The sequence below is a fragment of the Oncorhynchus clarkii genome, chromosome 1 (assembly GCF_045791955.1).
Source record: "Oncorhynchus clarkii lewisi isolate Uvic-CL-2024 chromosome 1, UVic_Ocla_1.0, whole genome shotgun sequence".
NCBI classification, from domain to species: Eukaryota; Metazoa; Chordata; class Actinopteri; order Salmoniformes; family Salmonidae; genus Oncorhynchus; species Oncorhynchus clarkii.
This window is the reverse complement of record NC_092147.1, coordinates 74742132-74764412: the sequence shown is the minus strand read 5'-3', so window position 1 is coordinate 74764412 and position 22281 is coordinate 74742132. Positions and strand designations below refer to the sequence as shown.

The 22281-nt window shown below is 42.6% G+C and overlaps 2 protein-coding genes across 6 annotated transcripts; one reads left to right on the top strand and one right to left on the bottom strand.

Moving 5' to 3' along the window:
- Nucleotides 1-3268: 3268 nt before the first annotated feature.
- Nucleotides 3269-11683, bottom strand: LOC139412119 (protein ecdysoneless homolog). Of its 3 annotated transcripts, XM_071158935.1 has the most exons (4): nucleotides 11591-11683; nucleotides 9020-11193; nucleotides 5692-5773; nucleotides 3269-5543 (listed from the first exon to the last, which is right to left on the bottom strand). In XM_071158935.1, exons 2-4 carry the CDS (start codon nucleotides 9127-9129, stop codon nucleotides 5376-5378), a joined length of 360 nt encoding a protein of 119 aa, XP_071015036.1. In that variant the 5' UTR covers nucleotides 9130-11193; nucleotides 11591-11683; the 3' UTR covers nucleotides 3269-5375. The 3 variants fall into 3 exon arrangements, with proteins under 3 accessions (XP_071015036.1, XP_071015028.1, XP_071015043.1); XM_071158927.1 differs by lacking the exon at nucleotides 11591-11683 and having other exon boundaries at nucleotides 9020-11470; XM_071158942.1 differs by lacking the exon at nucleotides 11591-11683 and having other exon boundaries at nucleotides 3269-5540; nucleotides 9020-11470.
- A 341-nt stretch (nucleotides 11684-12024) lies between these two features.
- LOC139412101 (protein FAM149B1-like) lies at nucleotides 12025-20918 on the top strand. Of its 3 annotated transcripts, none has more exons than XM_071158905.1 (16): nucleotides 12025-12572; nucleotides 14641-14757; nucleotides 15000-15147; nucleotides 15763-15905; nucleotides 16293-16454; nucleotides 16661-16819; nucleotides 17049-17230; nucleotides 17391-17533; nucleotides 17939-18007; nucleotides 18449-18561; nucleotides 18758-18988; nucleotides 19358-19481; nucleotides 19593-19718; nucleotides 19867-19948; nucleotides 20043-20192; nucleotides 20383-20918. In XM_071158905.1, exons 1-16 carry the CDS (start codon nucleotides 12526-12528, stop codon nucleotides 20463-20465), a joined length of 2079 nt encoding a protein of 692 aa, XP_071015006.1. In that variant the 5' UTR covers nucleotides 12025-12525; the 3' UTR covers nucleotides 20466-20918. The 3 variants fall into 3 exon arrangements, with proteins under 3 accessions (XP_071015006.1, XP_071014998.1, XP_071015016.1); XM_071158897.1 differs by having other exon boundaries at nucleotides 17939-18061; XM_071158915.1 differs by lacking the exon at nucleotides 17939-18007.
- Nucleotides 20919-22281: the final 1363 nt, after the last annotated feature.

Genomic DNA, 22281 nt, shown 5'->3' with positions numbered 1-22281 from the left:
TTTATGGTTAGGTATACATTCGTGCAATGACTGTAATTTTTTAGCGAATGCGCTTGTTAAATCACCCCCTTGGCGAAGTAGGCTGTGATTCAATGATAAATTAAATGGCACCGCATCGATTATATGCAACGCAGGACAAACTAGATAAACTAGTAATATCATCAACCATAAAATAAGAATTTGTTCTTAACTGACTTGCCTAGTTAAATAAAGGTAAAAAAAAAAAAAAAACGTGTAGTTAACTAGTTATTATGTTAATATTGATTGTTTTTATAAGATAGGTTTAATGCCAGCTAGCACCTTACCTTGGCTCCTTGCTGCACTCGCATAACAGGTAGTCAGCCAACAACGCAGTCCCCTCATGGAGTGCAATGTAATCGGCCATAATTGGTGTCCAAAAATGCTGATTACCGATTGTTATGAAAACTTGAAATCGGCCCTGGTTAATCAGCCATTCCGATTAATCGGTCGACCTCTACTATGCATACATAATGAACAGCGAGTAGCAGCAGTGTAAATAGACAGGTGGCCATTTGATTAATTGGTCAGCAGGATGCTCTCAATGGTGCAGATGTATAACTTTAAGGATCTGGGAACCCATGACAAATCTTTCACTCTCCTGAGGAGGGAAATATGTTTTTGTGTCCTCTTCACAACTGTCTTGGTGTGTTTGAACCATGATAGTTTGTTGGTGATGTGGACACCAAGGAACTTGAAACTCTTGACCCGCTCCACTTCAGCCCCTTCAATGTTAATGGGGGCCTGTTCGGCCCTCCTTTTACCTATAGTCCACGATCAGCTCCTTAGTCTTGCTCACATTGAGGGCGAGGTTGTTGTCCTGGTACCACACTGCCAGGTCTCTGACCTCCTCCCTATAAGCGGTCTCATCATTGTCGGTGATCAGGCCTACCACGGTTGTGTCGTCAGAAAACTTAATGATGGTGTTGTAATCGTGGGTGAACAGGGAGTACAGGAGGGGACTAAGCATGCACCCCTGAAGGGCCCCAGTGTTGAGGATCAGCGTGGACAATGTGTTGTTGCTTACCCTTACCACCTGGGGGTGGCCAGTTAGGAAGTCCAGGATCCAGTTGCAGAGGGAGGTGTTTAGTCCCATGGTCCTTAACTCAGTGATGAGCTTTGAGGGTACGATGGTGTTGAATACTGAGCTGTAGTCAATGAACAGCATTCTTACAAAGGTGTTCCTTTTGTCCAGGTGGGAAAGGGCAGTGTGGAGTGCGATTAAGATCGTGTCAGCTGTGGATCTGTTGAATGCAAATTGGAGTGGGTTTCGTGTTTCCGGCAGGATGGTGTTGATGTGAGCCATGACCAGCCTTTCAAAGCAGTTCATGGCTACCGACGTGAGTGCTACGGGGCGGTAATCATTTAGGCAGGTTACCTTCACTTTCTTGGGCATAGGGACTATGGTGGTGTGTTTGAAACATGTAGGTATTACAGACTCAGAGGTTGAAAATGTCAGTGAAGACACTTGCCAGTTGGTCCACGCATGCTTTTTCCTGGTAATCCATCTGGTCCCGCGGCTTTGTAAATGTTGATCTGTTTAAAGTGTGATGGTTCGTCTGAGGGCTTAGCGGGATTTCTTATACGCGTTGGGATTAGTGTCCCGCTCCTGGAAAGCGCCAGCTCCATCCTTTCGCTCGGTGAGGATGTAATTTCTCACATTATACATTTTACAGACACAAAAAGATCCCAACATATCAAACGAACAAATGATCTGTCGGCTTCCTGTTTCTGTCACAACTGTCATGATTTTTTTTCCATTTGGTATGACTTTACTCTCATAAAAACTGTGGATGGAAACATGGTCAGTGAGAAGATTAATGGAAATAAGCAATACACTCCATGTCGGTGGTCACCAACTGGTCAGATCACCATGTCTGCACATGTCTGCACAAAGAGCTGCTGTTTTAATGAAATGCGTGTTTTCCTTACTTCCACTCACACTACAACCAGCACTGCAGCAGCAATGAATGAGTATAGCAAAGTGTTCCGATAAGCTTGCGTTGTTATTATTAGCAGCTTGTCTTTCTTTAAATCTAGGAATATTTCACTTTCCCTGATCATAAGAGTAACAACATGAATGTGTGTATGAGGCAGAAATAATGCAGTGCGACTTGAGTTTGGCCATCAGCTGGAAGACTGTGTCCCCTTTCTCAGTTGAGAGGGAGAGAGGAGGGACAGTGAGAGGCAGCCTCACTGCTGCTCCTTAGCTCCCCTCAGACTGAACATCAGATGCAGACCATCAGTCCAGTAAAAAAATATATAAAATACCAGTCAAAAGTTTGAACAATGAACTATGAAATAACACATATGGAATTAGGTATTAACCAAAAAGGTGTTAAACAAATCAAAATATATGTTATATTTTATATTCTTCAAAGTAGCCACCGTTTGCCATGATGACAGCTTTGCACACTCTTGGCATTCTCTCAACCAGCTTCATGAGGAATGCTTTTCCAACAGTCTTGAAGGAGTTCCCACATATGCTGAGCACTTGTTGGCTGTTTTTTCTTCAGTCTGCGGTCCAACTCATCCCAAACCATCTCAATTGGGTTGATGTTGGGTGATTGTGGAGGCCAGGTCATCTGAAGCAGCACTCCATCAATCTCCTTGGTCAAACAGTGCTTACACAGCCTGGAGGTGTGTTTTGGGGTCATTGTCCTGTTGAAAAGCAAATGATAGTCCCACTAAGTGCAAACTAGATGGGATGGCGTATCGCTACAGAATGCTGTGGTAGCCATGCTGGTTAAGTGAGCCTTGAATTCTAAATAAATCACAGTGTGACCAGCAAAGCACCCCCACACCTTCACACCTCCTCCATGCTTCACGGTGGGAACCAGACATGCAGAGATCATCCGTTCACCTACTTTGCATCTCACAAAGACAAGGCAGTTGGAACCAAAAATCTCAAATTTGGACTCATCAGACCAAAGGACAGACTTCCACCGGTCTAATGTCCATTGCTCATGTTTCTTGGCCCAAGCAAGTCTCTTGTTCTTATTGCTGTCCTTTAGTAGTGGTACAGACCATGAAGGTCTGATTCACGCAGTCCCCTCTGAACAGTTGATGTTGAGATGTGTCTGTTGCTTGAATTCTGTGAAGCATTTATTTGAGCTGCAATCTAAGTTGCAGTTAACTCTAATGAACTTATCCTCTGCATCAGAGGTAACTGGGTCTTCCTTTTCTGTGGCGGTCCTCATGAGAGCCAGTTTCATCATAGCGCTTGATGTTTTTTGCGACTGCACTTGAACAAACGTTCAAAGTTTTTGAAATTTTCCGCATTGACTGACCTTCATGTCTTAATGATGGACTGTTGTTTCTCTTTGCTTATTTGAGCTGTTCTTGCTATTATATGGACTTAGTCTTTTACCAAATAGGGCTGTCTTCTGTATACCACCCATACCTTGACACAACACAACTGATTGGCTCAAACCTCATTAAAAATGAAAGAAATTCCACAAATTAACATGGCACTGTTAATTGAAATGCATCGCAGGTCTGAAGCTGGTGAGAGAAGCTGGTTGAGAGAATGCCAAGTGTGTGCAAAGCTGTCATCAAGGAAAAGGGTGGCTACTTTGAAAAATCTAAAGTCTCAAATATATTTTGATTGGAGCAGGATCTCTGTACTTTTCTCCATTCATCTTTTTTTTTAGATCCTAATTAGTCTCCCAGTCCCACCCGCTGAAAAAAATTGTCACAGCATGATGCTGCCACCACCATACTTCACCGTAGGGATGGTGCCACATTTCCTCCCGACATGACACTTGGTATTCAGGCCAAAGAGTTCAATCTTGGTTTCATCAGACCAAAGAACCTTGTTTCTCATTATCCGAGAGTCCTTCAGGTGCCTTTTTGCAAACTCCAAGCTGGCTATCACATGCCTTTTACTGAGGAGTGGCTTCCATCTGGCCACTCTACCATAAAGGTCTGATTGGTGGAGTGCTGCAGAGATGGTTGTCCTTCTGGAAGGGTCTGAATACTTATGTAAATAAGATATTTCTGTTTTTTATAAATTTGCAAACATGTCTGAAAGCCTGTTTTTGATTTGTCATTGCAGGGTATTGTGAGTAGATTGACGAGGAAACAATTGTAATTTAATCAATTTTAGAATAAGGCTGTGACGTAACAAAATGTGGAAAAAGTGAAGGGGTCTGAATACTTTCCCGAATGCACTGTATATTATGCTTGTCAGCCTCACAAGTAATACAACAAATTATATACTACCAGTGTGATCATATTCCTATATATTTTTTTTTAATATAATTTTAAAATAGTTTGAGTAGAACAACACTGACAGGGCAATTCAAGCATAGTCAATTGGCAGTGATAATGTACTGGGCCTATAGCCTATTGCACAAACCTCATTGATACAGAACTGTTTTCAATTGCATAGTTAAAATCTGAGCAGTAGATCTCAGCTTGCATTTAGACTCAGAAAGTGATCTCTACTCCAAGTGCTAGAAAACAACACAGCAGTGTTTCCCAAACTTGGTCCACGTTTTGGTTTTTGCCCTAGAAACTACAAAGCTGAACCAAAATAGGGCCTACACCAAAATGTGCACCCCTTGGGGTCCCGAAGATAAGGTTTGGGAAACTCTGCATAGAGACACTATGTCTTCCTCAAGGTTTCTCAAATCCCCACATGAAACAATAAAAAGTTAACAGAAAGCAAGTCCACATGTTTATCTCAAATGTATTACTAAAATTGGCTGGGCTTTGGTTAATATTGAATCACAATGAGATGTAATAATACGGCACAGGGTAAGCGAAGAAAATAATATTTTCACTGCCTTGAAACCTCATTTAACATCATATATTTAGAAAATGACTGCACATTTTGTCCCCAAAAAATTATCAAATCAAATTGATTTATATAGCCCTTCTTACGTCAGCTGATATATCAATGTGCTGTACGACATTATTATTTGACTAAGTAATGATTTAAGTGCTGTAAAACAAAAAAAACATTTTAAACTACATGTTATATTTAGGACAATCAGATCCAAACATCCAAAAGGGGTGAAAGTGCCTCTACGTTAGGATCACAACATTGTAGGGTTACAGTTACCTTTTAGATCCTGCATTCAGAATGGCAAACATGATCCAGTTGTCAAACCACTGTCCTGATGTACATTATTGATTCTGGTGTGGTCCATGGTGTACTCTGTGAGCAAAATGTTTAAAGGGCAGTGTATCTAGGCTGCGCAGACAGTAAGAACTAGGTGTTGGGTGATTTTCTTTGCTAGGGCATAATGAGCGGTCAGAGTTCTCAATGAATGGTCAGAGTTGAGGGGCAGGTGTTCAGCATGAACGGTCAAGTATTGGGTGGCAGGTGGATGCCCAGACTCTGTAGCAGGTTAGAGGCCGGCCCGGCCAGCCCGGGAGCTCAGAGGCTCCAGGAGGTTAGTGACCATGTTAAGGTCTATGTCCAGGGGCTGGATCTCCTCATCCTCACCCAGCAGACCCTCCCCGCTGGGGGAACGAGGGCAGCCATTGCCTGCTGGGCCTGCTTTATTGGTGCCCTGCTGGAATCATAGAATACAATCGTTATTTGACATATGTATATGCAATTAATGCAACTTAGGTATCCCTAATCCTTCCTCTTTCCAAAGAACTCTTTACAGAATTTGCACACTGCAACAAGAAGTGGTAAATATCGATCACATATCTTACCTGCTGGTTGAAGCTCTGTCCCATGCTGGTGCCCATAAGCTCATGGTCCATCTCATCCATGTACTTCCTAAGACCTTCCGACCTACTCATTCAAGAGTTCTTTATTTTTTTACAATTTTCTACATTGTGGAATAATAGTGAAGACATTAAAAACTATGAAATAACAAATATGGAATCACGTATTAACCAAAAAAAATGTTAAACAAATCAAATATATATTTATATTCTTCAAAGTAGCCACCCTTTACCTTGACAGCTTTGCACACTCTTGGCATTCTCTCAAAAAGCTTCATGAGGAATGCTTTTCCAACAGTCTTGAAGGAGTTCCCACATAGGGCTCCCGAGTGGCGCAGTGGTCTAAGACACTGCGCCGCAGTGCAAGAGGCGTCACTGCAGTACCTGGTTGGAATCCAGGCCGCATCACATCCGGCCGCGATTAGTAGTCCCATAGGGCAGCGCACAATTGGCCCAGCAGCCTACGGGTTAGGCCAGGTTTAGGCCGTCACTGTGAATAAGAATTTGATCTTAACTGACTTGCCTAGTTAAATGGAGAAAAAAAATACTGAGCACTTGTTGGCTGCTTTTCCTTCACTCTGCGGTCCAACTCCTCCCAAATCATCTCAATTGGATTGGGGTCGGGTGATTGTGGAGGCCAGGTCATCTGCTGCAGCACTCCCTCACTCTCCTTCTTGGTCAAATAGCCCTTACACAGCCTGGAGGTGTGTTGGTTCATAGAGCTGTTGAAAACAAATGATAAGCACTAAGTGCAAACCAGATGGGATGGCATGTCAGTGCAGAACGCTGTGGTAGTCAAGCTGGTTAAGGGTGCCTTGAATTCAAAACAAATCACAGACAGTGTCACCAGCAAAGCACCCCCACACCATCACACCTCCTCCATGCTTCACGGTTTGAACCATACATGCGGAGATCATCAGTTCACCCACACCGTGGGAACCATACATGCGGAAATCATCAGTTCACCCACACCGTGTCATAGCGGCTGGAACCAAAAATCTCCAATTTGGACTCGAGACCAAAGGACAGATTTCCACTGGTCTAATGTCCATTGCTCATGTTTCTTGGACCAAGCAAGTCTCTTCTTCTTATTGGTGTCATTTAGTAGTGGTTTCTTTGCAGCAATTCGACCATGAAGGCCTGATTCATGCACTCTCCTCTGAACAGTTGATGTTGAAATGCGTCTGTTACTTGAACTCTGTAAAGCATTTATTTGGGCTGCAATCTGAGGTGCAGTTAACTCTAATGAATTTATCCTCTGCAGCAGAGGTAACTCTGGGTATTTATTTCCTGTGGCGGTCCTCATGAGAGCCAGTTTCATCAAAGCGCTTGATGGTTTTTGCAACAGCACTTGAAGATACTTTCAAAGTTCTTGACATTTTCCAGATTGACTGACCTTCATGTCTTAAAGTAATGATGGACTGTTGTTTCTCTTTGCTTATTTGAGCTGTTCCTGCAAAATCAAAGCCCCGACCTCAATCTTATAGAAAATGTACAAACCTGACTCAGTTACACGAGCTCTGTCAGGAGGAATGGACCAACATTCACCCAACTTCTTGTAGGAAGCTTGTGAAGGCTACCCGAAACGTTTGATTCAAGTTAAACAATTTAAAGGCAATGCTACCAGATACTAATTGAGTGTATGTAAACTTCTGACCCACTGGGAATGTGATGAAAGAAATAAAAGCTGAAATAAATAAACCATTCTCTACTATTTTTCTGACATTTCACATTCTTAAAATAAAGTGGTGATCCTAACTGACCTAAGACAGGGAATTTTTACTAGGATTAAATGTCAGGAATTGTGAAAAACTGAGTTTAAATGTTTTTGTCTAAGGTGTATGTAAACTTCCAACTTCAACCATGTGTGTGTGTATATATATAATATATATGTACACAACTGTGTGTGTATGTGTGTACATACATCATATTATTTTATTTTTTTCACACTATGAGATTGGAACAATACCATGACAATTATGATAATGACCTTTTAGTGTAAAAGCTGCTTGAACAGACAGCCTTACATTTCAGCATGTTTTGGTGGGATGGAGTTTTGGCAGTTAATTAGTTAATAGACCAATAAGAAAGAGTTCCAAACCTCTCTGCCAATAACAGCACATTTTCAGTTTTCCCCTCCCCACTCAATTATTTTTTGCAGGAGAAACTGCTCTTGCTAAGAAGTTACCTGTTTCTTTTTTACCATTTTGATTGAAACAGTAAGGTACTTAATTATTACCAGCAAATGATTTGAAGGCTGCATTGGGCCATTAACATATGGGAACGATAGCAGTAACAGATGTAAAAATGGCTATCTGGGTCCTTAAGATGTCTCTACCCTAAACTTAACCCCTACCCTTAATATTTTTACATTGTAACGTCTGAGTTGGGACATCCCAAGAATTCAGGATAGCAAGGACTTTTTTATATCCGAAATTTTAGAGGGGGAAATTATTTTCAAAACATAAAAATGGCTAGCCTATTTTCATTCACTATAAAAATAACAACCCAACAACTTCTCCAACTCTGTTAATTAAGACCGCAGTATTTGGAGAGATACGCTTCCCCGCCTCCACAAAGCGCACGTAAAAGCGCAGGTAGCCTACTTGGAATGATATGCCAACACTTGAATAGTTCACTTCCTGTAAATACACTGTCGCAGTCAGAACAACTTTAAACATCTTCACCCAGCTCTCCTACATGAAAAATATTGGTCTTATGGAGTCAGTGGATTCGTCCATTATTATAGAGAGGCTTTCTATTTTTGTTGACCAGACTGCAACTCCGTTCTTTACTTGTGTTAATGAAATCGCACATTTTGGGATATTGGCGCTTGCATATCCTCAACATTTACATGTATTTCTATAGCGAATGAAAATGGCTACTTTGTTCGGCAATAGGCTCCATTTTCATAGATAAAATGCGGATTATTCCTATATAATGTCGATAACAAACAATAAGTTAAATATTTATGTTGATAGTGTAATAATTTGATGCATTAGTCTAAAGTGTAGGCTGCTGATGACCATTTTCAGCAAACAATTGACTTGAAGTCAATCCACATGGTTGGGAATTTATTTTGGACTAATTGGATAATTACATTAGATTGTCACGGTATGCACACGTGACAATTAATTCACATGTGGTGTGAGAAGGCGCTATATCGGCCTCTTGAGGTCAGATGATCGAAATGCGGGCTAGAAAGAAAACAGCCAAAGGCCTGGCCCTAATCATAAGACTCAAATCTACCCTCAAACAGAAACCTTACAATCACTTCAACACTTCATAGTGTTGTTTCTGCTGCGTCACTCACTCCTCCAGTCTTTTCCCCAGAGCAGTGCGGATCTTGGGGCTGGCCAGACACGCCTGTGTGTGGGACGAGAGCAAGACCAGAGCCTGGTTCACGCTGGGCACTGCGTTCATTGGCAGGCCAACTCCACTAGAGCGGGAGGTCAGGGCAGGATGTACAGCTCACCCCTGTGGAGGAACACCTAGCAGACCAGAACCAGGGGGAGAGACACAGATGGACAGACTGATATAGGCCTACAGAGACAACAAACAAAGGGATAGTCAGCTATGTGAAGAGATGTACAGACAGTGATAAACAATTTGTAGTTATCACACATAGCCTAATAATGGAGCCTGATGTTACTCCTTACAGTTCAAGGACCTTACATGTTCTGTTTAGAGGAGAATTGGCTCTGGCAGCCCAAACATTCCATGTAAATGTGAATCGATTGTCAATTGCAGTACGGTTCTAGAAACATAAAGCCATCTATCACATCACATAAAAATGTATTCACAAATGTAAAATATACACTGTCGTACACTGTTTTAAACACAGTTGCAACCGACAGTATTTTTCAGTGAAAACATGTTTATGGCGTCCGTCTTCCATTTACGCACAGGTGTTCAGAGACGCAGATAGCTAATTAGCACAGGTAGTCGACTGTCTTCCATCTGTTTTACGTAAACAACTGCTGTAACATGGAAATATGGCCATGTGGGAACACTAACCCTATAAAAGGTGTACACATTTTAATTTTGTTTCCAAAATATTAACAACAAACTAACATGGTCCAAGCACACCAAGACAGTCGTGAAGAGGGCACGACAAAACCTATTCCCCCTCAGGAGATTTGGCATGGCTCAGATCTTCAAAATAATTTACAGCTGTACCATCAAGAGCATCCTGATGGGTTGCATCACTGCCTGATATGGCAACTGTTTGGCCTCCGAACGCAAGGCACTACAGAGGGTAGTGCGTACGGCCCAGTACATCACTGGGGCCAAGCCTCCTGCCATCCAGGACCTCTATACCAGGCGGTGTCAGAGGAAGGCCCTAAAAATCAAAGACTCCAGCCACCCTAGTCATAGACTGTTCTCTCTGCTACTGCACGGTAAGCAGTACTGGAGAGCCAAGTCTAGGTCCAAGAGGCTTCTAAACAGCTTCTACCCCCAAGCCATAAGACTCCTGCTAGTACTCTCTGTTATCATCTATGCATAGCCAACCTACCTGCATGTACATAAATATCTCAATTACCTCAACACTGGTGCCCCCGCACATTGACTCTGTACCGGTGCCGCCTGTATATAGCCCAGCTATTGTTATTTACTGCTGCTCTTTAATTATTTGTTTTTTCTTATCTCTTACTTTTTTTAAAGGTATTTTCTTAAAACTGCATCGTTGGTTAAGGGCTTGTAAGTAAGCATTTCACTGTAAGGACTACATCTGTTGTATTTGGCACATGTGACAAATAAAATAAAATTTGATGTGAAAATAGTACCGCATGTGTGTTAACTTTAAGTGCAAGTGTCAGGGCTCTTAACACAACTCCCTGGACAGAAAATACTATCGTAAATAGGGGCTAAATGGGCTACATCACACGTAGACAACTTGCTCGGTTTCCACTGCTCTCTGGGTTCAACCACTTGGGAAGATAGTCTGCTGCTTCAATCAGAAGGACCTCCCCATCATTGTACTCTAACCTGCAAGTTAAAGTAAATATCACTGGGAAGTTGAAACTAACTGGAAGTAATACAGAGCTTTGCTCTGTTCTGGGAAGGCTTGTGTGATCTGAAGCAGGAGGTATAAGATGAACCACTCATCCTCCACACTGTCCCCAAACACAGCACTGCCTCCAGTGTGTGCAGGAACTCCCCTTGCAGGTACAATCAAGACATGATCACCATTCATTCAGTCAAAGCATCAAAATGATTTGTATAACAAATCCTTCAATCCTCAAAAAACATTTGTATCCAGGCCAGAACCAGTACTGTGCCTTTCTCAGTGTGGTACTTGAGGTTGAATGGCTACTGTTGCCAGATATACTGCACAAGGGGCAACCTTGGCCAAAGTCTCAGACGTAGATCATCAGACTGTGTGTCTAAGAGGTTAGGCTGAACCAAGAAGAGATAGTACTGGACCATGTCATCTAGCAAGGCTGTTCTCCTAAGTGGGTCCATAGTGGGGGTGGCTTGATGAACCTATGATATGAGCAATAACAAGATAACTTATGTTCCTTTGCTTTGTTATCAGCAGATACTGTTGAAGGTCAGATCATACGACATCTCTATAATGACATTTGAATCATAACTGAATTATAGGGTACAAGATCAGCTTCCAAACTGTTCAGACAGGCAGCTTGTCTTTTATCGATAAACGTATTGTGTAACTATATGTAACTGCCATTGATCACATGATATCTTGATCTATAAGTCTTCAGTGATAGGCCTACTCTTTTACACTGAACATTACATGACATTTGCAAACGAAGTCATGTAAATAAACTGAAGCTAGCATCCTAACTAGTCAGTGTCTTCATTAGCTAATCGCATGATCAATTAACGTTAACTTAGGTCACAGTTCTGAGAGAGGTCTTACCTTGCCTTGTTTATTATGTATATGTTTTAACGTTAATCTTCAAGAAGGAATCCCATAAAAATAAAATTAGTTGTCAAGTTCTGTCATTCTCATGCCGTTAGAGGAACTGTTTTTTCTCCTACCATTAATAGATCTCGGTTATAATACTACAGTTTTTGTAATTAAATACGACACGCATTTATCCCAGAAATAATAATATACTTCGATGAAATTTTGCTTCAAAATTACGATACACAAAAAATATAATGAATCAATAGAAAAGTTGTACAATTTACATAAAATGTGGAATTACAATTGTTTTGAATTCTATACGTAGACAACGTTCCCAGGTGAGAGACGGACATAATTTTGTAGCGCAATAGGAATATCGCACAGAACAGGGAGTTGTAGTCTTTTATATTTTTGCAAAAGGTCATTTTAGAGGAGATCAAAATACATTTCCCGTGAGGTATAGGGATAAGAAAGTTAGGTATCCATGACAGCCTTGTTATTGTTGTCGTGAGGGATGCTGTAGTTAATGGCTATATTGATTATTTTACTGGCGCTCCTGAAACATAACCTATAATATAACCCATAATACTTTTAGGCCGCGTTTTATTAGAAGTATTCCACTGCATTGTATATTAATAGGCCACTTCGTGCACAACTGCGCGGTTTGGTTCTCCCTCTCAGTTAGCTAACGTTAGCGAATCTAGTAGCTAGATTGCTAGCTAATGTTTGTTAACGTTAGCAAGTTCGCTGCAATTAAGTTCCACATCAAAGACAACGAAGCTAGCTAGCTAGGTATCTTGCTAGGGTGTACAGGTGTTATTGAACCGCGGGCGGCTGAAAATGACAAACCTCTGCCAAAAGAGCAAGTGGGGCCATGAATCAGAGGGAAGCACGGTGAGAGAGGACACTCGGGGGGGCATGAGGCGATAAAAACGGAGAAAAGGATGATTTCGCGATACACCAGGCGGCCGGTAACGCACAGTCTTGAGATGTAAGTAATAGTTGCTAGCTAGTGGACAAGTTTGTCATTCTCTGTTAACTGTAATTTCTGTCATTCGAGATTGAAATATGGTAACCTGATTGACTAAAGTTGATTGTTGGATTGTTGGTTAGCTAATTATCGGGTGACAACGTAAAGGATAATGTAGTGATCATGTGAGAGCCCATTTGTCAAACCAAGGTCAGTTGCCTCCATTACACAAATGGATGCAATAGGATGATGTTGTTCAATGCTGTAACTGATGACGTAAGGGTCCCACTTCTACCTCATATTTCACTCCTTGTTTGTTTGGGATCAATGTCTTTTTACAACAATAAATATCAACCCACCAAAGTATCACAATGAAAGATATATATATATATATATATACACAGTGCCTTGCGAAAGTATTCAGCCCCCTTGAACTTTGCGACCTTTTGCCACATTTCAGGCTTCAAACAAAGATATAAAACTGTATTTTTTTGTGAAGAATCAACAACAAGTGGGACACAATCATGAAGTGGAACGACATTTATTGGATATTTCAAACTTTTTTAACAAATCAAAAACTGAAAAATTGGGCGTGCAAAATTATTCAGCCCCCTTAAGTTAATACTTTGTAGCGCCACCTTTTGCAGCGATTACAGCTGTAAGTCGCTTGGGGTATGTCTCTATCAGTTTTGCACATCGAGAGACTGACATTTTTTCCCATTCCTCCTTGCAAAACAGCTCGAGCTCAGTGAGGTTGGATGGAGAGCATTTGTGAACAGCAGTTTTCAGTTCTTTCCACAGATTCTCGATTGGATTCAGGTCTGGACTTTGACTTGGCCATTCTAACACCTGGATATGTTTATTTTTGAACCATTCCATTGTAGATTTTGCTTTATGTTTTGGATCATTGTCTTGTTGGAAGACAAATCTCCGTCCCAGTCTCAGGTCTTTTGCAGACTCCATCAGGTTTTCTTCCAGAATGGTCCTGTATTTGGCTCCATCCATCTTCCCATCAATTTTAACCATCTTCCCTGTCCCTGCTGAAGAAAAGCAGGCCCAAACCATGATGCTGCCACCACCATGTTTGACAGTGGGTATGGTGTGTTCAGGGTGATGAGCTGTGTTGCTTTTACGCCAAACATAACGTTTTGCAATGTTGCCAAAAAGTTAAATTTTGGTTTCATCTGACCAGAGCACCTTCTTCCACATGTTTGGTGTGTCTCCCAGGTGGCTTGTGGCAAACTTTAAACAACACTTTTTATGGATATCTTTAAGAAATGGTTTTCTTCTTGCCACTCTTCCATAAAGGCCAGATTTGTGCAATATACGACTAATTGTTGTCCTATGGACAGAGTCTCCCACCTCAGCTGTAGATCTCTGCAGTTCATCCAGAGTGATCATGGGCCTCTTGGCTGCATCTCTGATCAGTATTCTCCTTGTATGAGCTGAAAGTTTAGAGGGACGGCCAGGTCTTGGTAGATTTGCAGTGGTGTGATACTGCTTCCATTTCAATATTATCGCTTGCACAGTGCTCCTTGGGATGTTTAAAGCTTGGGAAATCTTTTTGTATCCAAATCCGGCTTTAAACTTCTTCACAACAGTATCTCGGACCTGCCTGGTGTGTTCCTTGTTCTTCATGATGCTCTCTGCGCTTTTAACGGACCTCTGAGACTATCACAGTGCAGGTGCATTTATACGGAGACTTGATTACACACAGGTGGATTGTATTTATCATCATTAGTCATTTAGGTCAACATTGGATCATTCAGAGATCCTCACTGAACTTCTGGAGAGAGTTTGCTGCACTGAAAGTAAAGGGGCTGAATAATTTTGCACGCCCAATTTTTCAGTTTTTGATTTGTTAAAAAAGTTTGAAATATCCAATAAATGTCGTTCCACTTCATGATTGTGTCCCACTTGTTGTTGATTCTTCACAAAAAAATACAGTTTTATATCTTTATGTTTGAAGCCTGAAATGTGGCAAAAGGTCGCAAAGTTCAAGGGGGCCGAATACTTTCGCAAGGCACTGTGTATATCAATGCTATTGCTTATTCATGTTTTATTCAGCTATATTTTCCCTTCTCTGCAGTCGTGGCTTATCCCGAAGCCACCTTGACCATCACCCTCTCCCAGAAGAGGTAGACGATGACTTCCTCCCCCAGCACCTCCTCCATGACCTTCAGGAAGCTGTCTCAACTTACAACAGGTATGACCTGTTTCCCATGAACTGGACAGGTGAAACCATGTACACTTGTAGGGAGCAGCCATATTGCTTTCACAGATCCTGTTTAGATGTGTTAAGGCAAGGAGACAAAATAGAGGGAGGTAGCCAGTTACATAATCTGAACAGCACAGTAATATACCTCACTGCTCTAAAATATTCCCTTGTACACTCAACAACACTGTAACGTACAGCAACATGTAAACAATGTCTGTCCTCTGTTGCAGCTCAGAGACGACGTCTGCAGCCTCTAACCGGTCAGACTCTCCAACGGTCACCACCGGAAACACAACCCGGGCCTGGTCTGGGATCCACAGCTACACAGGGACAGGCATCTCTACAGAGAGGAGCTCTGTCTTCTCCTGGGGCTATGATGTGAGTCTCACCTCACCTTCTCAGCTGGCTGCCAGAATCTTTCAGTTCTGTTCTGAGTATTTTGAAGTGCATATATAGCGAGGCATAGCCATGCTGAATGCTACAACAGTCTTGTATACAGATTACCATTAAATTAGAGTAATCATGTTTGTATTGTAATGACTTAGTAATGAGGACAATCTGCTCTGTCTGCAGAGGTCATTCCCCTCATGGTTTCGCTTCGTCGTGATGCTGAGCTTTCTAGAGCTTGCCTTCAGAAACAAAACAAAAAATCTCTGATTTATTTACACAGCCATGTCCTCAGAAGGCCTCATGGAACTCATACCCCTACAGTCCCAAGTTACGAACTTAATATTGCACAGTACACACAAACACTCGCCTGTGCACGCACACACAGTCTCTGAAATATACATGCAAATGGTACTACTTTCTCCAGCACAATCACTTACACAGTCACCTGGGAGCCATGTAGCGTGCTGTGAAATGAACAGCGCTCAGCGACGTGCTGCTAATAATTGATAAGTAGCTTGAAAAGCAACGACCTTCTGTCATAGTGTGCCTCTCGGTCGGGGCTCCTCTCACTCTCTTTTTCCCTTCCCCCTCTCCATCCCTCAGGAGTTTGACAAGGCGGCGTCGCGACAGGTGCAGCAAATGTTTGAGGAGATTGATGAGGAGCTTTACGAGGGGCGGGGTGGGGCGCATCTACTGGGGCTGCAAGATGAGTGTCATCAGTGGGCATTCAGGTTCCCTCACTTACGGTGGGTCCTCACCCTACACCCCCTCATCTCACACATTACTGCCACTCTAGCCTGGCTCCTTCCACTCCTCACCTGTAAATGTATTGCTGAAGGTCATTTGGCTGCTGTATAGTGATACTTCTTAAAAAGAGCAGTCTAACTTAAAGATACCTAAGATAAATCTGATTTAGATTTGTTTGCAAACCCAAGAAGGAACTACTTACCACATAATGATTGGCCCAAAACCATTGGGCCCCTATACACAATGAGAGAATGTGTCCTAGATCATTGGCTCAGCATTACAAAATTTAATTGTTAATCAAATAAATTAATTTTCTTGTCGGTTGGATTCACTGAAGTTCTAATCACTGTTTCACCTCCTATCCACCCTACTATGTGAACCCACAGGATTCTGGGTAGTCAGCTGGTGTGTCCCAGTGACGAGGGCTTTCAGTGGTACGCAATCTCAGGGAAGGGGACTGGGACACCCGCCAGCACCACTGCAGCTGGACAGAAGGACAGCAGTAGTAGCAAGCCCCAGGATAAGGACAAGCCCGGCCACAGCACAGAGTGAGCACTAGCTACTGATGCTGTTAACCCATCAATTATAGATTACCGTTGGCTTTGTGGTTTTGTGACCTACATACTGTGTGACTTGTCAAACAGCAAGTGAACTAAGTAACACAAGGCATACTGGCACTGGCTAGTCTAAAAAGTTTAGACTGATGCTGTTGAGAAACCGATGTAGGTGTGAACCATGTTGTTTGTGTGTCCAGTCTGTGTGTGCAGGGGAGAAGAGCTGTGCTGTCCAGGCCCTGTGTGGCAGTTGACCACCCCCCTGGTACTCCCAGTGGATCCAGAGGTCATGACAGGCCCAAGGTGATCGAGGCTGAAGGCCTGATGGAGGAGTACCTGGCCTTTGACAGCAGGGACCTGTGAGTCACCACCCAGCTCTCCTATTTAGGACGCTTTAAATATAGGGGCATTTCAAATACTTTAAAGTATGGTGCACTTGATTGAGCTTGTAGCCTACTTTTAGGATTATCCCAAGGGTTCCATTGTACCAAGTAACCTAAAACAAAGCTTAGTTTTTGAAAGACTTTGACATTATTTTGCAAAAGGTTTGTTGTGTTGATGGTTTAATCTGTGGTTTGACTTTTACAGGGATGATGAGTGGGAGCGGGGGTGGGTGGGGGCTGGTCGGCGGAGGTACTGCCTGCCTCCTGTGTCTCCCTATCGCTGTCGCAGACAGGCGGCCCTGGACTTGCTCTTTGACGACGTGTGGCGAGAGCTGGTTGGCTGGATGGAGGAGCTGGTCCGCAGGCATTGGGAGGGCTATGTCTCAGGTAGGACCACAGGGCTATGTCTCAGGTAGGACCACAGAGCAAAATCTCAGGTAGGACCACAGGGCTATGTCTTATAGGCACTTTTGACTTGTCATTGACTTTTAAACCAACAAATCCATCATTGTCAAATTGACAGATTCTGCCCCCTTCTTATTGCCAGATGATGAGAAGACTGCAGTGAACTTCAGCCCATCACAGTCTGATGCTGAGAATCCTTTCCTGCTTCTGTCCACACTTCCCACCCTTCTCCCCAGGCTAGGCCAGATCAGGGTGCCCCAGCTAACAGGCAGCCTGCAACCCCAGGTCAGTGCCCTGAGAGGGGGTTGAAGGACTACCTTCTCAGAGAGTGGAACATCCTACTCCTAGGATGTAGGTTTTATGTCAATAAGAAATGTTAATAAGCACTGTGATTGAACTCCATTATAACCTTCAGATGTGTTTGAGAGTTTAGGCCAAATTCGGCAAACTGAAAACAGTCACACTGATGCTGAATTGTTTTCCCCTGCTGTCCGTAGTTCTTCTCACTCTTGTTTTGAAGGCTATCAATTCATTAACTTTAATACTTTTTTCTTTCCTTCCTTCTTTTTGTCCCCTACTCTGTCTTGTTCCTTGGTCTGTTTCACACCTTTCAAACCAACAACCTTGTATCTGTCCACCTCACTCTCTCATTTTCTCTCTCTCATTTGGTCATCCATTTTTCCCCCAAAGACCACAAAATCAAGGGTCTCAAAGCACAAGTCCAGACGGAAATCCAAAAAGCAGAAAATGCCATCCACTGTATGTAACTCTCACCCAGAGCCAAAATGGCGCCGATCGACGCCATCCACAGCGGCATGTTATTATTCACTCCTAGACTGAATGTGCTTGTGCCTGTTGAATAACACAAACCATACCACTTTTAGTCACTTTCATACTTCTTAACCAATTGTTGAGTATTTCTTTTACACACGTCTCTTATTTAGTTCAATAATGACCATTTTGGAATGCTTTTATTTACTTCCCGCTTTAATTTGCTATTTTGTCTAATCGTCTGTTTGGTCTCAAGTGGGTGGTGGTATGTCGTCTCCACTTGGTTGCATGTAGAAAATCCAAGTTGGAGCTGACTGTGGTGACGTGCAAGTGTCCGTAGGGATGATGTGGCTGTTGTTTTTTTTAGGTGAATGACCACTTTTGCCTAGTCTAACTCTGTATCTTCTTCTGCCTCCCTCCCTCCTACAGTCCAGTCGGGTACCAGTAGGGGCAGCGGTGACGCATCACAACCTCAACGACCTCATAGTGATCCACGGCATCCCCCTGCAGCAGAGGAACCTGGGCGTGATGGAGAGAGCTCAGTATGGAGACTGATCATACTCATGATGATACTATAACAATCTTTATTAGTAGAGTGTAGCATAAGGAGTTAACTGTAGCCGTGAACCACTCACCTTTTATCTCATTAAATAAGAGCGCAAGAGACTGTTATTAGCTATGGATATGTAGGTTTTTGCATATGTTACTTTGAGTTAAGGTTCACTGCTTCCTTCTCAGGGACCCTGAGGAGAGGGTGGTGGTGACCCATCGGCCAGGGTCCAGTGTGATTCCGTCCAGCAAGCCCCGTCCTCGCCGGGTGCTAGAGCAGAGCTCCTCCTCCCTGTCCCGTCCGCCCCAGTCGGCGCTACGCCGTAACCCCCCCCCACGCACCCTTCTGCCCTTGGTTCCCTGCCTGACACAGTTCAGTGCCGCCGGCTCCATGGAGGAGGTCATCCGTGGGACACGTCTGTGAGTTAACTTAAACGGGGTTACCCATTCTCCATCTGGTCCCTGTCCTCTTCCATGTACACCGCCTCCCTCCTCACTACCGTCTTATTTATTGCTCTGAAGCTGGAGAACCGTCTGTGCAGAGAGATTACTTTGAAAGCTGTTTGCCGTTTAACTCTTGCCTTGTGGCATTCTGTTCAGCAGAAGGGAAGTGGAAGAGATGTGTGTGATTAAGTACCAACGGGTGAACTTTTAATGAACCCTGAGTTAAAGAAGATCTGTGTGAAGCATACAGTATAATTTGCCCTCGTGTGGAATGATTTCAGTTTGCTCCATGTTAAAGGGACTTGTGTAACTTTATGGAAAGTGAACAGGGCTGTTACTCTCCAGACCCACAGCCAGTGACCGCCTGGCCTCGCCTCTGATACCTCTGAGCAGGAACACACTCCTTCCCCCCATCGGCACAGAAGAAGCTGAACCCACGCACTCTGGACAGCACTTCAGACCTACTCAGGTATTGGACGAGTAGAACTCTGCATAATAGTTGTACATCTTGCACTGACTTGACAACACTTAATACTATCACCTGCTAATAACACAACACTATTTTATTTTGTGTGTGTAGCGGCATAGAGGCTTGTCCAGTCGTGCCCATAGTGCTGTTACAGATGAAGCTGGTTGTTTGCTTCCTCGGGATCGGCTTCATCAATTGGACGTATTCTCCCGTCCCAACACCACCCACACCTACAGGGTATGGCTATAGTCACACACGATAAAAGTTATTATACCACTACAGAACGATTTAGGCATATTTTGTAGGTTTATATTGTAATGGATAAATATGGAATATGTTTGCCTGCGTCCCAGTCTGTGAGATTTAACTCTGGGTTCTGTTGCAGTCAGACACCCCTTACCGCCGCTCCTTCACGGTGCTGGACAACATTGGACAGGGGCGTCCTGGCAGAGAATCTTTGGGTACAGGTGGGAACCTCGTTTTACATTGAATACTGTACACAATTTCTACGCATTAATTTTTGTGGCTGACTCACTGAGTCTCTGTCTGGGACACTGGCAGACTCTTTGGGCATCGGAGTGATGGGCATCAGTCTGGGCATCAGTCTGGGCATCAGCAGTTCCTCCTTCCTGGACTCCTTCATCCACCACCCTCTGGGCCACTCCCCCATCAAGGATGAGGAGGAGCCTGACACACAAGCCCCTCCCCCAGGTCAGTAGGAGCCATCTGTGGGCCTCATTTATAAAACATGTCGCTGGGTTGCGGTCTAATTATGTTTGAGAGAATTCGGTTGTAGTCTCTGGTTATCTAATGAGAAAAGTCATTATTTTCAGACAGATGATTTGAATGAATATTAACTATCAATGCTCATTAACACATATTTGTCCTGCTCTCCTCTCAGCTGTACTGGTGCCTGTGTCAGTTCCAGCACGCTCCTATAGCCGGGGGGGCTTCACATCCCGCAGTAGCAGACCTGGGTTGTAGTCCCTTCAACCGGTTGTCACTAGTTAACACAGCCACAAAGTCTTAATTATCATTAAACCCCGCCCATTTCTACAATTTCTCTTCTTACAATATGATTTTAAACCTAACCACACTGCTAACCGTATGCCTAACTTTAAAGTGAAAAATAAAAAGCTATACATTTTTTGCCAATTTTGACTTTGGCTGTGGAATTGGCTTTGTGGCTGTGTTATCAACCTCGGCCGCTTCCACCAACCACACACCTCAGCACGGCAGGATGCAAGGCCCTGCTGCCACTCCCAACGGGGCCTTCAACAACACTTTATACAACAAGGAACATTTCTACATTGTACTGTTAGGTGATTTTATTTGATGCTTTTTTTGTTTTTCTAGAGCCCTATTTTTGTATGTTGGAACTCTGCTTACCTGGCTGCCAAAGACAGTAACCCGTCTCATTAAACCTTCCTATCTGTATGTATGTTGGTATGTATATTGTTTATGTTCTCTGATCTCTATACTCTTAAATTCTTCTATGCAGGGAATGAGTCGTTCTATGAAAATGGTGGCTTTTTGACCAGCCAATAAAAAGTTTTTACAAATTAGTCATAATAGTTAATGCCGTAACAATGTTAATGAAAATAAATGACAGCATATTATTTTTTTGTATATTACATTAAAATGCTTGTGTTGCCTTTGTCACTGGTGTTCCCTATATTTTAATGACAATTAAGGCTTTCCAGAATGTAATTTGAGTATTTACTTTAAATATATAATCCAAGACAAAAAAGGTTAATGATAATATAAATTATTTAAACAAAACATATTCTATAACACCAGTGACAAACCTTCAGACTGTTCTAGTAAAAACAGCAGGAACAGTAACCAGTGAAAAAAATCAGCAGAAAATATAGAATATCTAAGATGGTGGCCACAGTAGCTCAAACCACACTTCTTAAATTGTGAATAAATTACTTAATCATGTGATTTGATCAATTATTTTAAACAAATTTCCTTTTCCCCATACTATAAACTGTGTAACACCAGCAACCGATCTTAAAGCGTCGCATGAAATTACCAAATTAATCATAATTGCTAACATGAAGAGACTGCAGACTAGAGGTCGACAGATTAATCGGAATGGCTGATTAATTAGGGCCGATTTCAAGTTTTCATAACAATCGGTATTTTTGGATGCCGATTTTATTTATTTTTTTACACACCTTTATTTAACTAGGCAAGTCAGTTAACACATTCTTATTTTCAATGACGGCCAAGGAACGGTGGGTTAACTGCCTTGTTCAGGGGCAGAACGACAGATTTTTACCTTATCAGCTCTGGGATTCAATCTTGCAACCTTACGGTTAACTAGTCCAAAGCTCTAACCACCTGCCTCTCATTGCACTCCATGAGGAGCCTGCCTGTTACGTGAATGCAGTAGAAGCCAAGGTAAGATGCTAGCTAGCATTAAACTTATCTTATAAAAAACAATCATAATCACTAGTTATAACTACACATGGTTGATGATATTACTCGTTTATCTAGTGTGTCCTGCATTGCATATAATCGATGCAATGCCGGGGGATGATTTAACAAAAGCACCATTTTTGCACGACTACCTGACCATAAACACCAATGCCTTTCTTAAAAACAATAAACAGAAGTATATATTTTTAAACCTGCATATTTAGCTAAAAGAAATCCAGGTTAGCAGGCAATATTAACCAGGTGAAATGGTGTCACTTCTCTTGCGTTCATTGCACAGAGAAGGTATATGCAACAGTTTGGGTCGCCTGGCTCATTGCGAACTAATTTGCCAGAATTTTACGTAATTATGACA

Bases quoted from the DNA above. Each gene is read 5' to 3' on its own strand.
- LOC139412119 (XM_071158935.1), bottom strand. From the start codon at position 9,129: ATGAACGCAGTGCCCAGCGTGAACCAGGCTCTGGTCTTGCTCTCGTCC. The intron at 5,774-9,019 runs GTGAGTGACGCA...TTGAATGAGTAG, and splicing joins CTGGGGAAAAGACTGGAGGA to GTCGGAAGGTCTTAGGAAGT. The intron at 5,544-5,691 runs GTAAGATATGTG...CTATGATTCCAG, and splicing joins GACAGAGCTTCAACCAGCAG to CAGGGCACCAATAAAGCAGG.
- LOC139412101 (XM_071158897.1), top strand. From the start codon at position 12,526: ATGATTTCGCGATACACCAGGCGGCCGGTAACGCACAGTCTTGAGAT. The intron at 12,573-14,640 runs GTAAGTAATAGT...CCTTCTCTGCAG, and splicing joins GTAACGCACAGTCTTGAGAT to TCGTGGCTTATCCCGAAGCC. The intron at 15,148-15,762 runs GTGAGTCTCACC...TCCATCCCTCAG, and splicing joins TCTTCTCCTGGGGCTATGAT to GAGTTTGACAAGGCGGCGTC.